Source organism: Perognathus longimembris, chromosome 23 (genome assembly GCF_023159225.1).
Source record: "Perognathus longimembris pacificus isolate PPM17 chromosome 23, ASM2315922v1, whole genome shotgun sequence".
Taxonomy (NCBI): domain Eukaryota; kingdom Metazoa; phylum Chordata; class Mammalia; order Rodentia; family Heteromyidae; genus Perognathus; species Perognathus longimembris.
Window position 1 is genome coordinate 25036933 of NC_063183.1, and position 23446 is coordinate 25060378.

The following is a 23446-nucleotide window of genomic DNA, read 5'->3' on the forward strand; positions in this document are numbered from 1 at the left end:
AACTACAGGATTTCTGAACATTGTTCAACTTCTTCATTTTTTACAGCAGGGCCCAAAAGAAACCACAACCAGGTCCAGATAATGTGTCATGTTTTCAGAGCCACACGGATGTGGATGCTATTGACTATTGTCCCCCAAGGCAATTCCCTTCTGGAAAATATTCATGATAAAAAGCAAAAAATCAAGTATCACTGGCCGAGAGAGGAACTAAGTGTGTCCAAAGGCTACGAAACTACACAAAGTTAAGAATAAACCAGGAGAGAAGAAATGAGATCCTGTAGAATTTCATTCTGTAAATGCTGATTGTTTAACAATCGTCTAGTCCTATTATTCTGCTTTGCCATTTGGCTGCTCTTGTTCCTGCACTGTGAGTGCAAGCTGGAGCACTTGGCTTCAGCACTTGTTGAACCTCAAGTGGTGGGGATGAATATGCTCAGTGATCCATTTGCACGAGGCACCAGAGGACCACTCAGTCCAGCAGAGGAGGGAGGACTGACTGGACTTAAGAACTGAGGTTTTTTTTTTTTTTTTTTTGCCAGTCCTGGGGCTTGGACTCAGGGCCTGAGCACTGTCCCTGGCTTCTTTTTGCTCACGGTTAGCACTCTGCCACTTGAACCACAGCGCCACTTCTGGCCATTTTCTATGTATGTGGTGCTGGGGAATTGAACCCAGGGCCTCATGTATATGAGGCAAGCACTCTTGCCACTAGGCCATATTCCCAGCCCAAGAACTGAGTTTTTGAGAAGGGAAAGAGGGAAGAAAAGAGGTTGATCAGTGGGGTAACAGTGGAAGCTCTAGAGTTCTATTGAACATCAAGGTAAACATAGTTAACAACAAACCATTGCATACTTCAAAATAGCTAGAAGATTTTTATTGTACTATCCATAAAAAACAATAAAAGTTTAAGGTGATGAATATAATATTCCAAGTTGATCATTACAATACATACACAAATCAGCATCTCACTGTACTCCATCAATATGTCAACTTATGATGTCAATCTAAAACTAAATATAAGGCAGGTGCTAGTGGTTCATACCTATAATCCTAGCTACTGGGGAGGCTGAGAATATTGCTAGACAGAAAATAGTTCATGAGACCCCCTTTCTCAATGAAGATCTGGACTCAGTGGCATATATGTCTGTTATCCCAGCTACCTAAAAGTCTGACATAGGTGGATGATGCCCGGGTAGGAAGATAGTGAGCCCCTCGCTCTAAAATCAGTGGAGGCATAGCTGAGCAGTGAGGAGTGCCTGCATAGCAAGCAAGAGGCCTTACGTCCAAACCCCAGTTCCAACCAAGTAACAAATAACTAAAACTTCAAAAAAGAAAAGCACTAACTGTAATCAAGACTCAAAAAATAATGGTGGAAAAGGGAGGCTATGTTTTGACCACTGACTGTAACAATTCGTGGTGTGTTCGAGCAGGCATAAGCAATCAAAGGTGATCATCACAAAGTCATGGGAAGGACTTTTCCTCAAAGATGGCAAATCAAGGGCAATTCTGCTTTCTCTCCCTCTTGGCTTTCTCTTGAAGTGTTCTCAAGGGTCGGAGAGAAGGTTAGTCTAAAAAGAGACCTGGCAGTAGGTGACTGACACCGTGAGCTCTCTAGTACTCTGGGGGGAAGGGGTTAACAAGCAGTGGGTGTGGGGGTCAGCACGGGGTGGGCAGCCCAGGGAACTTTCCACCTCTCTGGCCTGACTTTTGCTTGGATCACATGTGTAACCGTTAAACCTAACTTTATGTGGTAGGAGTTAGTGCTGGATTCTTATAGTTACGAAATCAACACAATACAAGTTGCCCTTCTAGCCTTCATTATCCTCTCAATTTTCTATTCAATCCAATTTGTTAAGTCTAATTACAGAGGTGTTTAGGAAGAAGTAGCAGCCAGTGTCTGCATTCTGTCAAAATAAAAGCCCAGCACTTCAAACATTCAATTCTCCTTATGATCTGGACCTTAAAAATGAAGTCACTGGTTACATTCACTGAATTCAGCCAAGGGATGTCTCCCTTTTGAATTTTCTTTACATGAAAGAAAGCTAGAAGTCTGAGTTTATTCTATTACTGCAGGAGAAAATAACCACAACAGTTAGGGTGTGTGTGTGTGTGTGTGTGTGTGTGTGTGTGTGTGTGTGTGTGTGTGTGTGTGTTGGTACTAGGGCATGAAATCAAGGCTTATACATTGTTCCTTAGCCTTTTTGCTCTAGGCTGGTGTTCTACCACTTGAGCCACAGCTCCACTTGTAGCTTTTCACTGCTCAACTGGAGATGAGAGTCTCATGGACTATCTCCTGCCTGGGGTTGGTTTTGAAATGTGATCCTTAGATTTCAGCCACCTGAATAGTTAGGATTGCAGGCCTAAGCCACTGGTGCCAGTCTTGGGCTTCGTTTTTTGAAAAGAGACTCTTCATGGTTTGTGAAACTTATTTTCTTGGTAGGTTTTCTAGAGAAACCAGAGTTATAATGCCGCAGTGTACTCTTAATTGGTATGCAATGCAATAGGTTGGAAACTTACTTTATGTGGTAAACAATTTAATGGCTTTCTTTGCTCTTTTGATTTAAAAAAATGAACTGGGTCCACATGGCCATAGGACGTGGTGCATGCCACTGTTAATGCTAGCTGTGCAAGTGACCACTGTCAGAGTCATTACTAACAACATGATCCCAGGATATTTATAAGGTTAGACATGCTTCCATCACAGACTCTGCTTTAGCCAGATCAGGTTAAAGCAGTGGAGAACGGCAGGATCATGCAGCTTTGCCCACCAGCGGCAAGCACTTCGCAGACAGAACTAGAGGCAAGCAACACTGCTATCTGAAGCCCACTAAGAAACATACAGAATTTAACATTATTTTGAGCAAATGCACAAGCGATCATTTGCGAACTAGATTCCTTTTTTGGTTGCAGCAAGAAGTGTACATCCCAGCACAGATGATAGAGGGCAATAAACAATAAACTCCTAAGAGAGGAAGAATAAAGCCAGGGTTGGCAAGTTTCCCTTAGCAATATCAATGAGTTGATAAGCAGTTCCATTGATAGGAGGAAGAAACTGGGAATTAGCATTTTTTCACATTGTATAACTTTTACAGACCATTGGGTTTGTCTATGCCAAGTGCTGCAGATACGGTTCATATTACAAGCTGAATCTTGTCATTCTCAATACAATCCTTTTCCTTCAGGAAAAGGCCTTAAGTTAAGGAACCCATTTAGAGACTGACATATGCAGATAACTGTAGTAAGAATCTTCCTAGGATTTTGAGATTATGAGGCTAGGAGCAGGCTGAGTGAAGCAACCCATAACTCTAACATAGCTTTATATGAATTAACCTCTTTCTTGGGGAGTGGGGAGCTGGGAGGTTGTTTATAGTAATGCTTGGGTGTAGATCTTGCTTTCTTCCCATGTGTCTTCAAATCCCTGTGCTTTTCCTTAGCAATAAGAGATAGGAGATTAAAGGAAGGGGAATGGAGAAAAGAAATGCAGGAAACATCCAGAAAATATAAAGAGGAAAAGAACAAAAATGTCTACATGTAGGAAACCAGAGTCAATGATAGGAACCCAATAGATTATATATATATTGAGAAGCTAAGCTTTAAAGTTGATTTCACTCATTGACTTAAGTGGATTGTCCTGTGTATTATTTAGAAGGAGTATAGCAAATAAACATTGCATGAGTTACAAAGAGAGAAAGCTCCCACGCCTGTAATTTCTGCCTTTGTTATTTTGTCCAGTAAAATAGGAGCGTTCTCTGAATTAGAGTTGTCATTTGAAACTAATCTGTAATGTAAAAACTGCACATATTAAACTGGTAATTGTATATGGAATAAGAATCCATTTTTAACAGGTGACCAGGGTCCCTTATAATGTGTCAGGTTAGAAGATGGCCTGTTCCATACAGTTCCCTGTTAGTTCAGACCTGATTCATCTGTTTACTCTGTCTTCTCTGATTTGTCTGATTCCTAAATGCTCAGTTTGTCAGCATAGCCCATGTTAGACCTTACACTTAGAAGAGTGAAGAAATAGTAGTGGCAGGAGGAAAAAATTTTGGAAATATGACATTTTAAAGATCACTTTGTTATTAAAAAAATCTGGTGTTCAAATCTACTGAATTTTACAGATCAGATTTCCCAGAAGAAACCAATACTTTCTCCAATACTTTTCAACACATGAAGTAGACCTCCAGGTCTAAATAGGAAATATCACTGAAATTTAAAAGGACATCTCAAGGGATGATTCCTGATTGTTTGGGCCCAGGCCCAATCTTTAAAAAAGGCATTCGTAGCCTCATAAATTTAGAAATAGGAAGAATAGTTACTTTGAATTCCAATCTGGCTTTCCATGCATTCCTATATCTTACTATGTAAGGACAACATGAAGGAATCTTTAAGAAAAGTGTCTATATATTCGTGACACAGTACCCTTGGGATTGTTTCCTTGGTGGGAGATGAAGCAGGAGAACCCTAGCTTCATGATGCTCTTCTCAACCTTCCTTATCTCTCAGATGCTTACATTGGTTCATGAAAAAGAAGAGAAGACCATGGCAGGCAGGAAGCAGGGTGTGTACAGCTAAGGTTTCTCTCTTTGGCCCATCCAAATAAAGCAGATGAGAACTGGTAGGAAATGCAATGGCTTTCAAGGAGGGAGGGACACACAGCCAGGGAAAGAAGATGCTTATTACTATCACAAACCTCATATCTACATCTACATACACACATGAAATTGTGTATACAGATTTACTGGGTATTGGGTACTTCTTCCTTCCATTCAGACTTCTGTTCATTATTGGCAAGCCAAAGACGTTGGACAGAGACAGGACCATTACACGCATAACACAACACAACACAACACATTTTCCCCATTTACAAAAATAAACCATTGATAGACCCAAAACCAATGGTGCCAGAACACCACTAACAAATGGACGTTGTATGATACAAGAGAAATAGACTTTTCTGTGGTACTTTACAGATCATTAGCATATTTAGCTCTACATCTACATACACACATGAAATTGTGTATACAGATTTACTGGGTATTGGGTACTTCTTCCTTCCATTCAGACTTCTATTTCCCAGTGTATTCAGTTGTAAGTAATTATCATCTTAATTGTTAATGGGATATTAGGTTGTTATCAACTTCCTGGTCACTGATAAACCACTTAAGAACTTGGTTAAGACACTTTCCATAGATAAGCAATACTAATGATTGCTAATGATCTGCAAGTCAGACATTTGGCAAATGTACCAGTGAAGATCTACTCACCTCTTTCCCTCCCATTGATTCAAACATTTTTTCCAGCTGGACCCGCAATTGCTGAATATTGTTCATCAAGATACAGGGCTTTACGTTAAAAAAAAAAGGACAGTACCATGAATATCCTTTATATATTCAATTATTCAATGAAACATATATATATATATGTCACTATTGGTGATGTCTTATTATACCTGCAAGCATAATAATTCTGCTATTTCAAGTTATGGTTTTTAACAGCCAGGCATAGAAAAGGGAAAAATATTATGACCATCTTAGAGAATTATATTTAATAACATGTTTACACAATGAACCATGACAGATTTGCTACCAAAGTTTCTTTCATCCTTAGTATTACTGTGTTATATACTTACACTCCATTTGAAAATTTTGGATTTAAGAAAGCCAGAGAGTTTAAATTCTTCCATAATCACAGTGTTAAAACCAAAACCACCACCAGAAAAATTTAACTCCAAGAAATACTAAAAGAAAATGACATATTGAATGGAAATCCTTTTGTATAACTAAATAAAGATAACAAAAAATAAATTAAAAAAACACCCTTAACAGAGTCTCTAGTGGTTAAGACGTTAGGCTAGTAGTTACATTCCTTCACTATCTGATTTCTTATCTTTTTTTTTTTGCCAGTCCTGGGCCTTGGACTCAGGGCCTGAGCACTGTCCCTGGCTTCTTTGTGGCTCAAGGCTAGCACTCTGCCACCTGAATCACAGCGCCACTAGGCTTTTCTATATATATGTGGTGCTGGGGAAATCGAACCCAGGACTTCCTGTATATGAGGCAAGCACTTTTACCACTAGGCCATATTCCCAGCCCCCTGATTTCTTATCTTCCTTTTTGATTATTGGAAACATATTGACCAATTCAGAGCTTTCTCTCCTAGATTTTTTCATTGTTCTGTCACTGACTTAGTATTTATCTTCGATGTCCCTATATTTGAGTTGCTGATGCCTGCATTCTTAGCTAGACATTGTATATGTGGTCGAGTCCTTTCCCAATTTTCCTTATTCATAGGACTATGCTTAAAAATATTTCTTCTGTGGGGTTGGGAGGGCAATGAGAGGAGGAAAGCACACAAATAGAGCAAAGGAGGATGAGAAAAATACACTCATTATATTCAGCTATAGTATGTAAAAATGGATCTATGTAACTTGAAGGTAGGGATGAGATGGGGAAATATGGGGGAGAATGATGGAAGGGGTAACATTGACTAAGATACATTGTACTCATAACCTGCCTCCTGCAATTGAAATCCATTTGTACAAGTACGTAATAAAAATAAATATTAAAAAAATGTTGGTTGCCAATGGTTCCTGCCTGTCATCCTAACTACTCAACTCTTGAGATCTTTGGATAGGAATTTGAAGTCAGCCTGGTCAGGTAAGTCTGTGAGACTCTTATCTCCAAGTAACCACCAAAAACATGAAACATTCTGGAAGTGGAGCTGTGGCTCAAGTGGTAAAGCACTAGCCTTGAGCAAAACAGCTCAGTGTTAGTGCCAGGACTTGAGTTGAAGCCCCAGGAGACAGACAGACAGACAGACACAGACACAGACACACAGACACACAGACACACACATATACACACACTGTGACTTATTTCTGAAGAAGTAGTGATGTAACAATGGCAAAGATGTAAAATTTGGTGGCCACAGTAGATACGACTTCAGTAACAGTAGAAATTAATTTCACATTGGGAAATAGAATTTGGAATCTTGACAGAATCATTTAATGGTTGCTACACATTGATTCCAAAGAGCTAGCAGGTGAAAGGAGAGACAGCAGACAAAGAAAAGAAAATGGATCTATCTTCCAGATTGCTGGGAAAAGAGCCAGTAATGAATCAAGGACTCACAGGACGTCAGAGAGGTGGCTGTCCTTAGTGGAAAGATTTTATTATATTCTTAAACACATGACTGACCTTTGCAAAACTTTGTACTTGACTCTTAAAGCGACCATATCCTAGCTGTGATTTACAAACACAATTTTAATTAAACCTCTGTTTGGCTCCCCTGATATCCAGCCACTTAAAATATTTTAGTTTTTAATGCAGATGACTGAGAATTATCCCCCATGGATTCTGATTCTGCAGTCTAAACTGGAATACCCAGGAATCAGTCTACTCTGGGCGGGACTTACTGACCTAGGCTTATTATTTTCTATAGATGGTATGGAAAATTTTCAGATTTTTAGAGGAAATGAGCATTTGGCCCAAAGTCTACAAACTGAGACAATAGGAATTTCATTTCCACTAGAAAAAAAGGGCTATTTAGTATATTTTAAGGGGCCTGAATTTGAGCAGTCCTACCAGAAAGGAATCCAAGGTCAAAATAAGACCTTTATCTCTAATGAGATGCAAGAAGACTTCATGGGTGAAGGGATTCATCACTTCCTGTGTGGTTTTATTAGCTTGGCTCTTCTGTGATTATTTGACACAAGTCTTCAGGCTTATCCTTTTCTATGTTGTTGTGAGTGTGATCAAACCCAGGACTTTGCTAGGTAACTCCTTTGCCACTACCCTTCAGGATTTTAGACAAAAAGTCTCCCTATGTTGCTTGGGCTGACCTCAAACTCAAGCTCTTCCTGAGTACTATGATTTATTTCCTGAGTACTAGGATTACAAATGGGAACCACGAGGTCTCACCTTAGCCAGTTTATAGGTACAGATAAAGTACCAGCTTTATAAATAAAAGCTAACTGCCAAGACTTCTTAATGTGATCATTTCCTATGGGGGAAAAAGAGCTACTAAGAAGAAAAGGAACATAGACAGTTTGATTCCCTTGGCTTGATCCCAAATCAATTATTTATGAATAAGTGGATTTTAAATTATTTATTCTCCATTTGTTCTTTATCAAAAGGAAAACTCACATTGACAAGCCTTGGGACAATGTTTAATCTTTTTCTGAGTCTGATACTAAAACCAGTGGTTTAAGACTACAACGTAGGTTCTTGTGTCCTTCAATTTCCCGAGATCACTTTTATTATTCTCTATGAAAGAGAAATAATCTCCCTTGCTGACCTGAAGTTGGAAAATGTGAATAACAACTGAGGGATACTTGACAGTTACTCACCACATTTTCCTTATCACAGTAGGAAGCGAAATCAGTAGATATAATTGCTGCATATTGGACCAGCACTTTATTGATAGTCTAAGAAAGAAAAAAAAATTGGAAAACGTGTCCACGTAAGTAAGCAGATTTGCACACATTCTATGCAAACTAATGTTAAATCAAACTTACATCATTTTCGACCCAGAGGGAGCTATGCATAATGACTAAACCCATACCCTTGACAACAAGATTCTCATATTGTACATGGGTGATAATTTGTCACAGTTCTGAACACCATAGTTGTAGAAGATAGAAAATAGAGAATGGATCCATTCTTCTTCTTATTTTTTTAAATACAATTTGTTTCATAACACAATTATTTTGTCACTTAACTCAGAAGATATATTGGGCCTCAGCCTTCTAAGTAGCTAAAATTACAGGTGTGAGCCACTGGTCCCCCACAACTACTTTTCCTTGGGTACTTATTACCTACCCTCTGATGTTCCTCCCATTGTTTTAAGTAGATACATTTTCTTTGCATCCTCTCCCTTGGTTTCTAGTTTCAACTTATTCCCTTCCTACATTTGGGATGGTCATTTTCTCAAATTCCTTCACTGTTTATATTCATTTATAGGATGGATCCAAAACTTCCAGAATACATCATTTGGCAATAACTATTTTCAATGATAAGGAATCATGTGGGTATTACTAAAAGTCACTTACTAAAGCCATAGGACTTCAGCTTTCATTATATCACACACTTCACTATACTGCTTGTCTACTAAGTTACTTAGTAATACATTATTTACTAAAAATATTGCTTACTCACACTTCTTATCTTTTTTTATCCAAGTTCTATATACCCTTTCTATCTGTAATAATTATCTCTGAGACCAAGAATGCCTTTTGCTTCCATTAATTATATAAAATAGAGAAGAAGGAACAAACTATGTCAAATTTTCTTGAAATTCTGTAAGGATATATCAAAGAGTTTCTTCCTTCCACTTTCACAATAACTTGACATATTGGAAGCCAAAGCATGGATGTAGTTTTCACAAAAAAGATAAAACAACAATTTGTCATCCCCTTTCACAGAAAGGCAAAGACAAGAAAGCTTTTCCTTTTTTATTTTTTAGTATGTTTGTCAGAATTTTATTGAGTAGCTTAAAATGAACTGGGAAAGAGCTTTCAAAGCATAAGCTAAAGTAGCAATTTCAATTTAAATGTTTAAACTGTAAACCCCAAGTATGACTATGAGCTTATTTTATAGATCTTTACAATCACAACAAAACCTGGAATGATGATAACACAAAGACATAAAGATGACATTTTGTGGAGGTATACAATAATGTGATAATATGTACCAAGAAAACAGCCTTGAAAAATGTCAGATCTTGAGCAAGATGGGAAAGAATGACGAAAGGAGTGACAATGATCAAGACGCATTGTACTCATAAACCGACATGTTGAATTGAAACCTCTTTGTAAAACTACTTAAAGATAATTTAAAAAAACCCAAGGTGTAACATATTATCAACAGCAGAACAATAAATCTAGGAAAATGTATTTCTTTTCAGATTGATCTGTCTTCTAAACATGACTCTTCGTGGTTTACTTTAGGCTTAACTCTGAATTACTCTGGGCTTTGCTAAGGAGTGCATGTTCATTTGTACATATGAAGGTGACTCAGGTCACTTGGAGACAGTGTTAACGGTAGGAATTACTTCACTATTGCAAACATGAAAACACAGTCTTGACTTTAAAGCTTGTGGATCTGAGTCATTATGATTTACTGAGGATAAAGTTGGGATGGCACAAAATCCTCTCTAATCCAGTGTTGTTTAGATGTTTCGCCATCTGCTGAGTGATTTGTTGAGCAGCCCGTTTGGGGCAGCTGCAGAGGTGGTGAGGGGCAGGAGAGGGCAGGAGCTCAGGTGGCCAGGGGCAGCGTCCCTCTCCTCTGTCACACACAGGGTTTCTATAGCACCCATCCAACTATGAAACCTGCTCTTGCTCTTCTGAGGGAGAATTCTACTGACCTCTCTAATACTCCACTTAGCTAAAACAGTATTCTACTGAACATATTAACTCTGGGAATTAAAAAAATTCTCTTAGGGTTCTTCTAACTACAAGTGGTACATAATTTTAAGAAGAGCATGTGACATACTTTTTGAACACTATATCCATCTGTCCTTCCTTCCTTCCTTCTTTCCTTCTTTTCTTCTCTATTTCTCTCTCCCTTCCCTCCCTGCCCTCCCTTTCTTTTCTCTTTTCTTATCCTTCTCTCCTTCTTTCTCCTTCCTCCACTTTCCAATTCACCCCGTCCTTTCTTTTCCTTCCTTCCTTCCTTCCTTCCTTCCTTCCTTCCTTCCTTCCATCATTATCCTTTCTTTGTTATTCTTCCCTCCCTCCATCTCCTTCCCCCTCCCTCCCTCCTTCTCTTTCCTTTCTGTTTTCCTATTCTTCCCTTCCTCTTTCTCCTTTCCCTTCCCTCCAATCTACTCTTTCCTCCCTCCCCCTCCTTCCTTCCTCTGTCCTTCCTTCTTTCCCTATCCTTCCCCCTCCCCTCCAACCTATCCCTCTCCTTTCTTCCTTCCTTCCCTCCCTCCCTCCCTCCCTCCCCTCCTCTCCTCCCTCTCCTCTCCCCTTCCTTCCCTTCCTTTCTTCCTTCCTTCCCTCCCTCCCTCCCTCCCCTCCCTCCCTCCTTTCCTTCCTTCCTTCCTTCCTTCCTTCCTTCCTTCCTTCCTTCCTTCCTTCCTTCCCTTTCTTCCCCCTTTCTTTTCCCTTTTCCTTCCCTCTTTCTCTTTCCCTCATAGTTCCATTCTCCCTCCTTCCCTTCCTTCCTTGGTTTCAGACTACAGTCCTTGTGCTTCATCTTGCATTTTGCCAGCTCAAGCTTAGGACCATCCCTACACTTTGCCTTAGGGTAATCATCAGCATTTCTCCCTTAGGCACCTGTCAGTTCTCCTCTTACAATGGAGTCAGTACTTCAGGTCTTCTCAGAGCATAATCATCTTCCAATTAGAGTATGCTTTCTTTTTTCTTTTTGATAAGATGTGTTTTATTTGCAGAGCTGGGGACCCAACCCAGGGCTCTCTACTTTAAAAAGATCTCAGCAAATAACAAGTTGCTTTACATTTTAAGGGGAGAAAAGGTCTTAAGAGAAATCAGATGACCCAAATCAATCTGTCATATAAGAATACAGAATTCGCAAAAATCAATTGTCTGCTCAGATTCCTGTGCCATTTATTGGCTGTCTTATTACCAGAACTCAATTTTAAGGATTCCAACTCTAATACATGTACTATACTGTGATGTCTGCTACAAACTAGTTGCCAATATCAATATGAGGTTTGTTCCAAGACTAGAATGTCCAGTTAGCAAGCCCTGTATTTGTCATGGAAATAATCTGGCCATCTCTGCAAATCTTCTTTCTTTACAAATGTCTGGTATCTTCAATGAGAGCAATAAGAAGGTTTTTAAAAGATGATACATCCATTATTGCATAAATAGGAAGTGTAGATGAAGGGGGATGAAAGGGGATGAAATGCCTGGAAACAAAAGAACCTATCAATGCAGAATTACGAATTGAACTGGGGTAGTGGTGTCAGCGAAGACTTAGATTATTCCACTGACAACATCTTTCAGGTTGCCACTGTTCCAGAAAGGACTCATTCCCTTTAAACCTACCTTTGCAAATCTTCTCATTAGGTGAGATAATGCTTCAGGATTCGGGCATTCCAGCTTCTTAATAATCTCGAAGCTCTGGTTAAGCTGAGCAAAGACGTCCACCACGGAACACGAGAAGAGAGCGTGATCTGATGTTTGCTGGAACTGAGGGGAGAAAAGGCAAGACCACTCCAGTAGGCAGGACAGGAGGGAGGTGTATGGAGAATCTGCACGACTTCACATAAGCAACCAGATCTCACACATCGTATACCTGTATTTCCCAGCAGTAAAATGCTTACCACGCTTTCAAACAGTTCAATGTGTTTCCTATATAATAGAATGGAATTAATGGTATGGGGTAGACTACTGCGAATTGGCTTTCCCAGTGGTGAGTTTGGGTTCTTTCATTGTTCTGGCTCTCCAGCAAGCACTGGCATAGTTAAGTGAGCTGAATTTGGCTCAGGATTTTGAGTTGCTACAGAGGAGGGGGATAAGGGAGGTGTTGCTAGTCTCAACAATTGGGAAGGTTTCAGGATAAACAAGTTTTGTAAAGGCCTAGGTAACTTGTAGAATTACTGATGCAGGAAAAAAAATAAAAACACTTTGGGGAAAAGATTTTGTTTTTGTTTGCTTTTGTGATTTTAGTGGTATTAGGGTTGGAAGTGAGGGCCTCATTCTTGCTAGGAAAGCACTACACCATTTCAGCCGTGATTCCAGCCTTTTTTTTTTTTTAACTTAAATTAATTTTCAGGAAGGGTTTCACTGTTTTTGATACCTGCCTCTTGACTGGCTGAGCTTATTTGTATATGCTATCATTCCCAACTTGTTTTTTGAGATTTTTTTTTTTCCTAGGCTGGGTTAGAACTCAACCCTCTCCTTCATCTCGACTTCCTATGTAGCTGCCATGACACGCACGTGTCACCATACCTGGAAGTTTTTTTTTTTTTTTTTTTTTTTTTGCCAGTCCTGGGCCTTGGACTCAGGGCCTGAGCACTGTCCCTGGCTTCCTTTTTGCTCAAGGCTAGCACTCTGCCACTTGAGCCACAGCGCCTCTTCTGGCCGTTTTCTAGATATGTGGTGCTGTAGAATCGAACCCAGGGCTTCATGTATACGAAGCAAGCTCTCTTGCCACTAGGCCATATTCCCAGCCCCTGGAAGTTTTGTTTTTATTTTGAGTAGGTCCTTAGGAGTCTGAGCAGAAAAATGAAATTGTTTTAAATTTATTTTGGTTATTGGGAAAATCAAACAAAACAGAACAAGGCACAACGAGTAGTTGTGCATAGCTCAGAGACAGAATCCTTGTCAGAAGCAAAGTTACAGCAATTTCAACTCACGCCATCTTTTTTGTCTCTACCCAGGGCTCCATGCAGGAATTCCATGGACACGTCTTCATTTTCATCTAGCCACTGCATGACGAAAGGTTCAAACCACCTAAAAATAATACAACACACCATAACTCGCATCATTCGGGTATAATTAACAAGGATGCTGTTCAAGTATGAGAGTAATTCAGGATTCAACCTCTCCTTTTATTTCCTCCTTCCAGTTTTTCTGCATCAAATACATTCCCCTTTTCTGTTTTTGGTCTTTATCTCTTCCTCATACCTTTCCCATAATGCGTCAAATGTGCTTCATTCCCAATACCCACTCTGCAGGACCTCCATTAATTAATTTTGTGCTTGTCCTGGAGGCTGAACTCAGGGCCTGGGCACTGTCTCTGAGCTTCTTTTTTTGTTCAAGGCCAGCACACTACCACTGGAGCCAGAGTTCCACTTCTAGATTTTTTTTCCAGAAGGTTCCCCCAATTTCTTAATGCCTGTCCATTGGGTTTCTAGGCACACTCTACCAATCTCCTATAAAGGACTCCGCTTGTTCTCTCACTGGTCTTACATTTCAAGGTGTTTTCTCCAAATAGGTATCTACTTGCTATCACTCCATTTGTTCCCTCACTAGACTGAGCTGATGCCTTCAATGTAGATGAGCAATGGTCTATGTGTCAATCTGTCTTGTTGCATTTACAATTTATTAATACCACACTCTTTAATAGCCCTCTTATTTAATAAGCAATAGCATAGTTGTTCTCCATTTTCCAGATTTCCTTTTGCAAGCCTACTTGAGTATTTGCAGCCCTTGATATTTTTATGAGCAATTTTGAGTGGACTTGCCTCTTTACACAGTACTGGGGCTTGAACTCATGATTTTACCTTCTTGCTTGGTGGCTGATCTACCACGTGAGCCACACCTTCCATTTCCAGCTTTGCTTGTAAATTGGAGATAACAGTCTTTCAGATTTGTCTGTGTGGACTGGGCCTCTGATCTCAGCGTGCTAGCTGTGACCTTACTTTTCTAACAAGATTTGACCTCTGTATTTTGTCCCTACAGCTCATACTGTAGAAGTCTCCACTTAAGTTTCGGATTTCTTTTCTTTTGTGCTTGTCCTGTGGGCTTGAACTCATGACCTAGGTGCCATCCCTGAGCTTTCTGGCTCAGGACTAGCACACTACCGCTTGAGCCACAGCTCCATTTCCAGGTTTTTGGTGGTTAATTGGAGACAAGAGTCTCTGGGATCCTCAGATCTTAGCCTTGCAAGTAGCTCGGCTTATAGACATGAGCCACCGGAGCTCAGCAGTTTTAGATTTCTTTGTCCCTTCTCTCTACTTGTTTCTTTCTGCCTAAATCTACACATATAGGCGGAACAAGAAATTGTATGTGCAGTGTTGTGCTCAGGTCCCTGGAGGGCATTTTTGTGAGATGATGGTCCCACAAATCCAAGTAGCTTTCATAACCCTGGACAACAATAGTTGTAAGTTATTGGTCACTGTTTGGCTTTGCAGCTCTGTATTGCAAAATGGTAAACAAATGTGGTTATGAGTAGGAGGCGAGGAAATCTCATGAGTCAATTCATCTTTTCTTAGGGACTCTCACTTTGGTTGGCTTGGGTGCTGTCTCACGCTGCTTACAATGATTCAGCTGAGTTAGTCTTTCATAAGCATATTAGTCTGGGTTTAGTTTAATATAGTAAGTCTACCCAGAGCCAGAAGCAGATGTCTCTGGCACATAGTTTCTCTGTTTAACTTCCCTGTCCTGGGTCAATGATATGACCACCAACTGCTTCTACACATGCACTTTGTATTTAACTTTTTCCTCCTTTTATGATCATACATATTTAGTTGTTGAATTCTGTGAATTTCTACTTTCAAAACTTCCTCCCCCATATTTTTCACCTTCATGTTTTTGTTTTTTGGGGGGGCAGGGGGCCAGTTGTGGGGCTTGAACTCAGGGCCTGGGCACTATACCTGAGTCTCTTTGTGCTCAAGGCTAATACTCTACTACCATTTGAGCCACAGCACAACTTTCAGTTTTTGAGTGGTTAATTGGAGATAAGAGTCTCACAGGATCTTTTCTGCCTAGGCTGGCTTTGAAACACAATCCTCAGATCTTAGCCTTCTGAGTAGCTAAGATTATAGGCATGAGCACCAATGCCCAGCCACCTTCTTGCTCTTAAAATTTTTTTTCTTTAAAAAATTGCCATTATGAAGGTGGTGTACAGAGGGCTTACAGCTTCGTAAGTCAGGTAATGAGTACATTTCTTTTTGGACAGTGTCACCACTTCCTTTGCTCTCTCCCAGTTTTTCCCTCCCATCCCCACCCACAAATTATATAATTCATCCTCCACATAGTGTCTAATGAGTACCACTGCTGCATTTCACCTTAAGCACTCTATATTATTAGTATAGCCTCTTTTTTTTTTTTTTTGCCAGTCCTGGGGCTTGAACTCAGGGCCTGCGCACTGTTCCTGGCTTCGTTTTGTTCAAGGCCAGCACTCTGCCACTTGAGCCACAGCGCCACTTCTGGCCATTTTCTATATATGTGGTGCTGAAGAATCAAACCCAGGGCTTCATGTGTATGAGGCAAGCACTCTTGCCACTAGGCCATATTCCCAGCCCCCAGTATAGTCTCTTAAATTATAATCGATATGCTTTTATATTTTTCGTTGACAAAACTATGTATTTACTAACCCAGAGTAAATAACTATGTCAATACAATGCAAAATACATATACCTTGTGGAAGGATTATATTGAGTTAATTAGCATCTGTGTTAGGACTTTTTGTGGTAAGAACAGGTAAAAATAGATTCTTGGTAATTTTCAATATTGTACACTCATTATTATATATCCTCAGTGCAGATCTCTTGAACTTACTCTTCCGAACTCAAAATTTGAATCCTTTGCTTAATAGCTTCTCCACTACTCCCTTCTTTGTAGTATAACCTCTTAATCTGTCCCATTATCCACTTGTAGGTCTGTGAAGAAAGCTATACTAGAGACTGTTAGAATCTCATCATTATTATTGTTCTTTACCTTTTGAGTCTCTCTCCTGACTTTCATCCTGTCTCTTTGAATTCCTACAATGATTTATCAATGCAGTGCAAGTTTTATAATATCTTCTTACAACAATCAAGGTCCAAACTATGTTTCCATAGTACTTTCTACTGACTTATTTCAAAAGAACTTCCTTAGAACATCTTAGGAAAGTTTCCCGTGTCTCATACCCACATATTCTGCACTGCACAATTAGACTCACAACTTTCATTTCCATCTTAATGCTTATTTTCCTTTCTCTTGCCACTGATTTTCAGTGTACAATCCCATGCTATACCATGTTTTGTGGGTACTGTGTTTTGTCCTCTCAATTGTGGTAATGCCTTTCTCCTGTGAGAATCTATATAGTACTTTGTTTAGGTTCCTTAAGTTAACTTGTTTTGTGTTGCTGCTGCATCGCACTTTCTTACTTATCAATCATCTCCTAAGTATAAGCTCCTGTCAGAGAGAAGGTCTTTATTTTATGTACTATTGTGTAAAACAAGTGATAGCACTTAGCATCATGCCTGACAAATGGGAGATTATCTTTTAACTGGATAAAATAGAATTCTGATACACACCAAATGCAGCATAGTTTATGGGAAACTCTGTGACTGTACATATGTTTAACTGAGCTAGATTTAACAAATGAAAATGTTACTACTATATAATGATTTCTAGGTCAGAAGTGAGAATTTCTAAGACAGTTATAACCTTGAATTAAAAGGAAAATCTGATTACACAGATAAATATAATGAGCACCTCAATTTGAAAAAAAAAATCTGCACTTGTGTGTGCGCGTGTGTGTGTGTGTGTGTGTGTGTGTGTGTGTGTGTGTGTCCCAGTCTTGGGGCTTGAACTCAGAGTCTCAGTGCTATTCCTGAGCTTTTTTGCTTACTGCTAATGCTGTACTACTTGAGTTACTGCTCCACTTCTGGCTTTTTTACTGGTTAGTTGTAGATAAGAGTTTCATGAACTTTTCTGCCCAAGCTTGCTTTGAACTGTGATCCTCAGATCTCAGCCTCCCGACTAGCTAGTATTACAGGCGTGGATCACTGGCACCCAGCTCTTGCACTTTTTCTAGGAAATAATGTCATCATATTCTATTATACAGTTCTTTCTCTTTGAGTTGAATAGCCAGGCAAGGCACCTGGAAAACACGCATCACAATTCAATTAAGTATGGTTCCCCAAGGATATGCAAACTTCTAAGCATTAATTTGATGACACGAATTTGGCATTCAAATGAAGACTGTGAAGAGATTTTTCAGCACTGTACAGTTCAGAAAGAACTCTGAATGGAGAACAAATGGGAGGGGGGATAAAAAAATCATTACTTACAAGGAGTATTCAGGAACTGCATCCTTGAAGGCAGGAAGTTCTCGTACATATTCATTATAAAACCATTTCACTTTGAAATGCAAATTCATGTAATCAGTGCTCTTGCATAACCGTTGCTTCTCATGTTCTGTAACAGAGGAAGTCAAACAATTAATAAGGTTTGGTTTGCCAACAATGTAGCTGTAATTCCAATCTGCTTTTGGTAATCTTATTTCTGTATAGAAGAAGAAAGGATGTTAGAGGCAATTGCTCAGAGAATATTTGAAATTTCATAACATGTAAAACAAACAATCACAGGCCCCCTTTTGGACAGGTCCAGTGGAAATGAAAAATAAGTTAAATGATTACCATGTGTCATAATGGAAAAAATGTGAATTTTAATACAACTAAGAAAACCAATGTACTATTTTCTGCTTATTTATCTAGAAGCTTTCATATTTTGATTCTTATGCAAGGTAACAGAACAAGTTAATATTCTGAGCATGGATAAAGCATGATTTAAACTAGGAGCTGTAACCACAGATTAATTTGGGAAATGGGAATGAGTACCTCATTTATGGTCTATTTTTTGTAATACTTAAAGAATTAAGGTAGTTGAAAAGGTGAGGAAAATATATAACTTCTCAGCTAAATGGTTTTTGTTTCACCTTTCAAGTTCAGCTAGAGTTTTCTGTACCCTGTGGCTTTTTGATATTTCCTTAGAGGAATTTTCTAATATGAAACATTTCTCTCTGAAAGTGTGGCTTAAAACTAGTTTAGGAGGCTGGGAATGTGGCTTAGTGATAAAGTGCTTGTCTAGCATGCATGAGGTCCTGGGTTTGATTCCTCAGTACCACATAAACAGAAAATTCCAGAGTGGTGCTGTGGCTCTAGTGGTGGAGTGCTAGCCTTGATCAAAAGAAGCTCAGGGACAGTGCTCAGACCCCCTGAGTTCAATTCCCAGGACTGGCAAAACAAACAAACAAACAACACCCCCCTACCTAATTTAGTGATACGGTCATAGAGAACTAAGAGAAAGAAGATATAGACGTCTGCTCATGATACATTTTCGATAATAATATCTTAGAAAAATACTATGAAAGAAAGACAAATGAAAAATTATCTCCCTTCCTCCTTCTATCCCTCCCTCCCTCATAGATACACTTCTGATATATCTGCTTAGAATTCTGGTCTAAACCTTCTACCCACAAAGCTAGACAGTTATGTTTACAGTAAGCAATCACTCTGGATTGGACTTCATTAATAGACTTAATTTATGCAATATATATTTATTGGTCATTTGCCACGAAGCTGGGAATTCAACAAAGCAGCAAGACAGTGTCTCTGTTACCATGGAGCTTAGAATATTGTAAGAAGAGGCAGACAATAAAAGCTATTCAATATAATGTGAAGTAGTGGTAAATGTTCTGGGGGAAAAAAAAGTACAGGTTAAGAGAGAAAATAAGCCCAGAGTGCCTTTTTCAAAAGGGTATTCAAGGAAGGTCTCTAATGAGATGACAGGAGAGCGAAGCATCATGAATCCAGAGAGCAAGCTATGCAGCCATCTCCTGCAATTGCATCTCTAGTGAGGAGACCCTCAAATAAAAGTGTGCTTGACAAGTGCAAGAGAAGCAAGGAGGTCAGTATGACTGAAGCTGGGAGGGCAAGGTCATGCAGAGAGCTGAGCAATCTGACTTTAGGAAGAGCCAGGAGTAATTGGTATGGCATTTCAGAATTTGTAATACAGATATTTCCCCAGGGTCATTGGTTAACTCTGGGTGATTTGGATCTAATTTCCACTTGTAAAACATCACTTGGTTTCCTGTCTGGAGAAGACATTATTAGGACTCAAAAAATGAGAGATGAAAGAGTGTGTAGAACACTACTGCAGACCACCAAGCAATGGACTTGGTAGTGACAATGATCATTGGTCATGAGGCATGAGTTCTAATCTTGGTCCAGAGATTTTCCATTATTACACAATCTTGCTCTTCTCTCCTAAATGGTTGGAGGACAGAAATGGCCATTAATTGCGAGTTTGCACTCCCCTACTAATTTATTTTCATGTAATCATAGATAGCTAGACAAATGGACGAATGGATGGACAAATGGGTATTAAGGTTTTATCTACCCGCCTTTGCAACTCTTTAATTTTCTCATCTTCTCCTTGGTCTTGGGGGAAATATGTTACCAGTCATCCTTTGATCGACAGGATTTTTGGTTTAGAGTTTCCCTGGGAGCAAATCCCTGAGGTACCTTAAATCTTTAATATACTGTAATAAAAGGACGGATTTATGTGATTCATTTTTCAAAAAAAAAATTAAGAACTGTCAATAAAATATACAAATAATTTTCTTTCATAATCCTTAGCTCATATTAACTAGTCAGGAGTAGTCAGTTTCATATGTTTCTCAGAAGTTTATAATTTTTTAGAGCAAAATCACTGTCTAGTTTTGTGTTTTTTTTTATTAAAAGACTCAAATCTTGATAGATTTCACTTCTTGCAATTTCCTGTACATTTTCTCATAAGGTATTTAAAAATAACCTGTAGTGGAGAACCATTTTTAGAATAAAATTGATTTCTATCAATTATTTATAACATACCAAAACAAAAAGTAAGAATTTATTCTTTTGGTAGATTTCAACTAAGCCTTTCTACCCCCTTTAGCTTTCTGAATTTGTCCCTATCTCTTTATTCCTTATAAGGGGAATGGAATAAAGTGAAATAAAAAGTTAATTTACGTTATTTTTGGCCTGGAAGTAATCAAGTAATTACTTCCAATAAAACAATAACTGAACAATTAAGAAGTAATTAAATAATTACTAACTGTTGGGTCATTTTTAACTTACTATTGGCAGCAATGACTATTTTACTTACATCATGGATCATTTCTTTGCCTAATAAGTTTCCTTTTTCCACAGGCCCATTTTAGGTCTAATAGATTTCAGCTCATGTTTTAAAAATAATATCTGGGTAGAAATTCCTTACTCTAGCCTGATTCCATTTTACATAGAAAATGCTCCCAGTAGGCAAAAAAAGGCATGAGTATTTTCATGACTATGGAACCATAAAATTCATCAATAATCATGGCCAGTATGAGGAGGAATTTCCACAATAACCTGGCTTCATAAAACTACAGAGATGGTTCACTCAGATGGGTTATGAGAAGCTAGAAGTATGGCTTTGTAATAATCCTGATTCCTTTCCTACACTTTTCCTTTGGCTGTCCACTTTTCTCCCATCTTCAAATGCATGCCAGGTAGAGCTGTGTAGTGTACCAAGTTCTCAGCTGTTTAGGAATTGTTTATTCAAAGCCAGAGTTCTCATTCTTAATCCTCCCTAATCTCGAACTGTACCTCTCTATGTGTGAGAAGTTATGGACGACTACTTTTGGGTGAAAAAAATGGCCAGGAAGTGTGTGTGTGTGTGTGTGTGTGTGTGTGTGTGTGTGTGTGTGTGTGTGTGTGTGTGTGTGTGTGTTGGTGAGAGAAACCAGAAGAGGGCAGAGAGAAAGTAACACCAGACAATTCTGTTTCTGAGTTAGTCTCTCAAATCTGATCCTCATTGTGTACCTTAATTCTGGTAGCAGAGATGTTATATTAAACTGTCATTGCTTGATCATCTTAATCATCTCATTTTTCCTGTTGGCTGTTTTTCTTCTCATCTTGAATGAATCTCCAGTTCACCGATACTGAGCCATAGTTATCATAGCTAAGTGTAATTTCAAATTCTCACAATCCAAGATATTATCACTAGTTGGTGTCATTCCATACTGACTTCTCTTACTCAGTAAAAGATTATGTTAATGACTCCCTGTACTTTCCTAGTAACCTTTCCTCTATGTAGATTTTATCACCAAGACAAATCATTATCATCTCTTTCCTAGAGATTTTATCAGTGTCAGTAAACAGAGGTTAATTTTTTTTTACACAATTGAGTTGTAATTTATCATTTATAGGGTAGAAAGTTTGACTAAGGAAACTATGAATACTATAACATCTAATTAACCATCTCTTCATGTATTCTTGACAAGTAACTAATTTATTCAGGACAATGTGAAGATGAGTGGAATCACACAACACACTGGAAATCTGGGGATTTATTACTGTTCTCTCTATAGTCTAATTGTTTCCTTTGTGTTCATTTGTTGGAGTTTTTCAAGCTGTGAGATCTCACAGGCATATTCCCTAAACAGCTAACAATAGCATCAAAACATACTGAAATTATATGAAATGAAACAGTGCCATCAGATATGTGCTAACAATTCAGCAAACATAAAAATTCGAATGTATTATATAATAAAGGAGCTATTATTCTTGCTGCTATACAACAAAGTAGCAAAATCATTGTAGTATGGAAGTTCTTAGAGAAAGGTAATGGCTTTGAAATGATTCTCTAAAAGCATTTCATTTTTAAGTTCTTATGATAGAGTCAGTCAAGTGGTTGGTCTCCCAGGATTTCATTGAATCATTATTCTGTACCAGACAATCCAAATTTATCTGGAGCAGCACTACTTCTTCTATTTATATGTATGTATCATATATATACATTATTTTATATGTATATATTCAGGAATGTATGGTTAAGGCTGAGAATGTAAGATTCTAATCTTATTTAAATAAAAGTTTAAACATAAGATATATATCTTTCCCTTGTGCTAGCTACAACAACTATGGAATTTTCAAGATATATTTAACATAGAGACATGTGTTGTCATCCTTTAGATGAAAAAATAAACCTCTACTCATCTAATTAAAAAAAACTTTGGTTTTTTTCAAGTGAATTCCTGCCTATAGCCAATTAATAAATAGATTACCTGCAACGCTTATTTTCAAGAATGGAAAGTATGTTATTATGCCACTAAAATATCCACCTAAAAATAATTGGATAGCTGGGCACTCAATACCTGTAATCCCAGCTTTGCAGAAGGTATTTGTGATCAGGAGGATTATGGTCTGAGAACAATTCAGAAAAACCCCAAGAGACTCCAATCATAATCATGAAGCATAAAGGACTGGAAGCCTTGTCCAAGCAGTAGACGATTGCCTAGCAAGTTTGAACCTCTGAGTCCAAACTCTACTAATGCCTCAAACAAACAAAAAAAATCCCACAAAATTGGGAAATAGTTGCAGGAGATCTTCTTCTCTTTGTTCCAGCAATATTTCTGTCAAGTAGGTTCTGCTCTTGCAGAAAAATAGATAAAGGTTATGAATAAAAAAAAGAATTAGGAAAAACTGGACAGGATAAAATGCTTACTCAAATGCATTAATTAGGGGCTGGGAACATGGCCTAGTGGCAAGAGTGCTTGCCTCGTATGCATGAAGCCCTGGGTTCAATTCCCCAGTACCACATACATAGAAAATGGCCAGAAGCGGCGCTGTGGCTCAAGTGGCAGAGTGCTAGCGTTGAGCAAAAAGAAGCCAGGGACAGTGCTCAGGCCCTGAGTCCAAGGCCCAGGACTGGCCAAAAAAAAAGCAACCATCAAACGCATTAATTAGTAAAAAAAAAAATAACAAAAAAAACCACCCCCAAAAAACACCTCCAAACCTTACTGGAAGTTTGATAAAGATTAAACATACTAATGATGCCTGGTGTTTATGTGCTATGGACAGAGAAGCAGGTACTTTTAGAATCCTATTAGTCAAAACTTTAAATGCTATAAACTCTCTGAAAATTACTATTGATGTTTAAGATTGATTTAAATTAATGCTGTTGCTTACTGCTTACTTTTTAAAAAAATCACCATCAATCTTGACTTCATTGTGTGTGTGTGTGT

The 23446-nt window shown here is 38.6% G+C and overlaps 1 protein-coding gene across 1 annotated transcript in view; it reads right to left on the reverse strand.

Moving 5' to 3' along the window:
* Unc13c (unc-13 homolog C) overlaps positions 1-23446 on the reverse strand; it is a 280832-nt gene that overhangs the window by 63295 nt on the left and 194091 nt on the right. Inside the window, exons 18-22 of the mRNA XM_048332735.1 lie at positions 17691-17817; positions 13323-13419; positions 12010-12153; positions 8341-8418; positions 5261-5338 (exon numbers count right to left, since the gene is read on the reverse strand). Of these exons, the coding sequence (XP_048188692.1) occupies positions 5261-5338; positions 8341-8418; positions 12010-12153; positions 13323-13419; positions 17691-17817 (524 nt within the window). The remainder of the gene's footprint in view (positions 1-5260; positions 5339-8340; positions 8419-12009; positions 12154-13322; positions 13420-17690; positions 17818-23446) is intronic.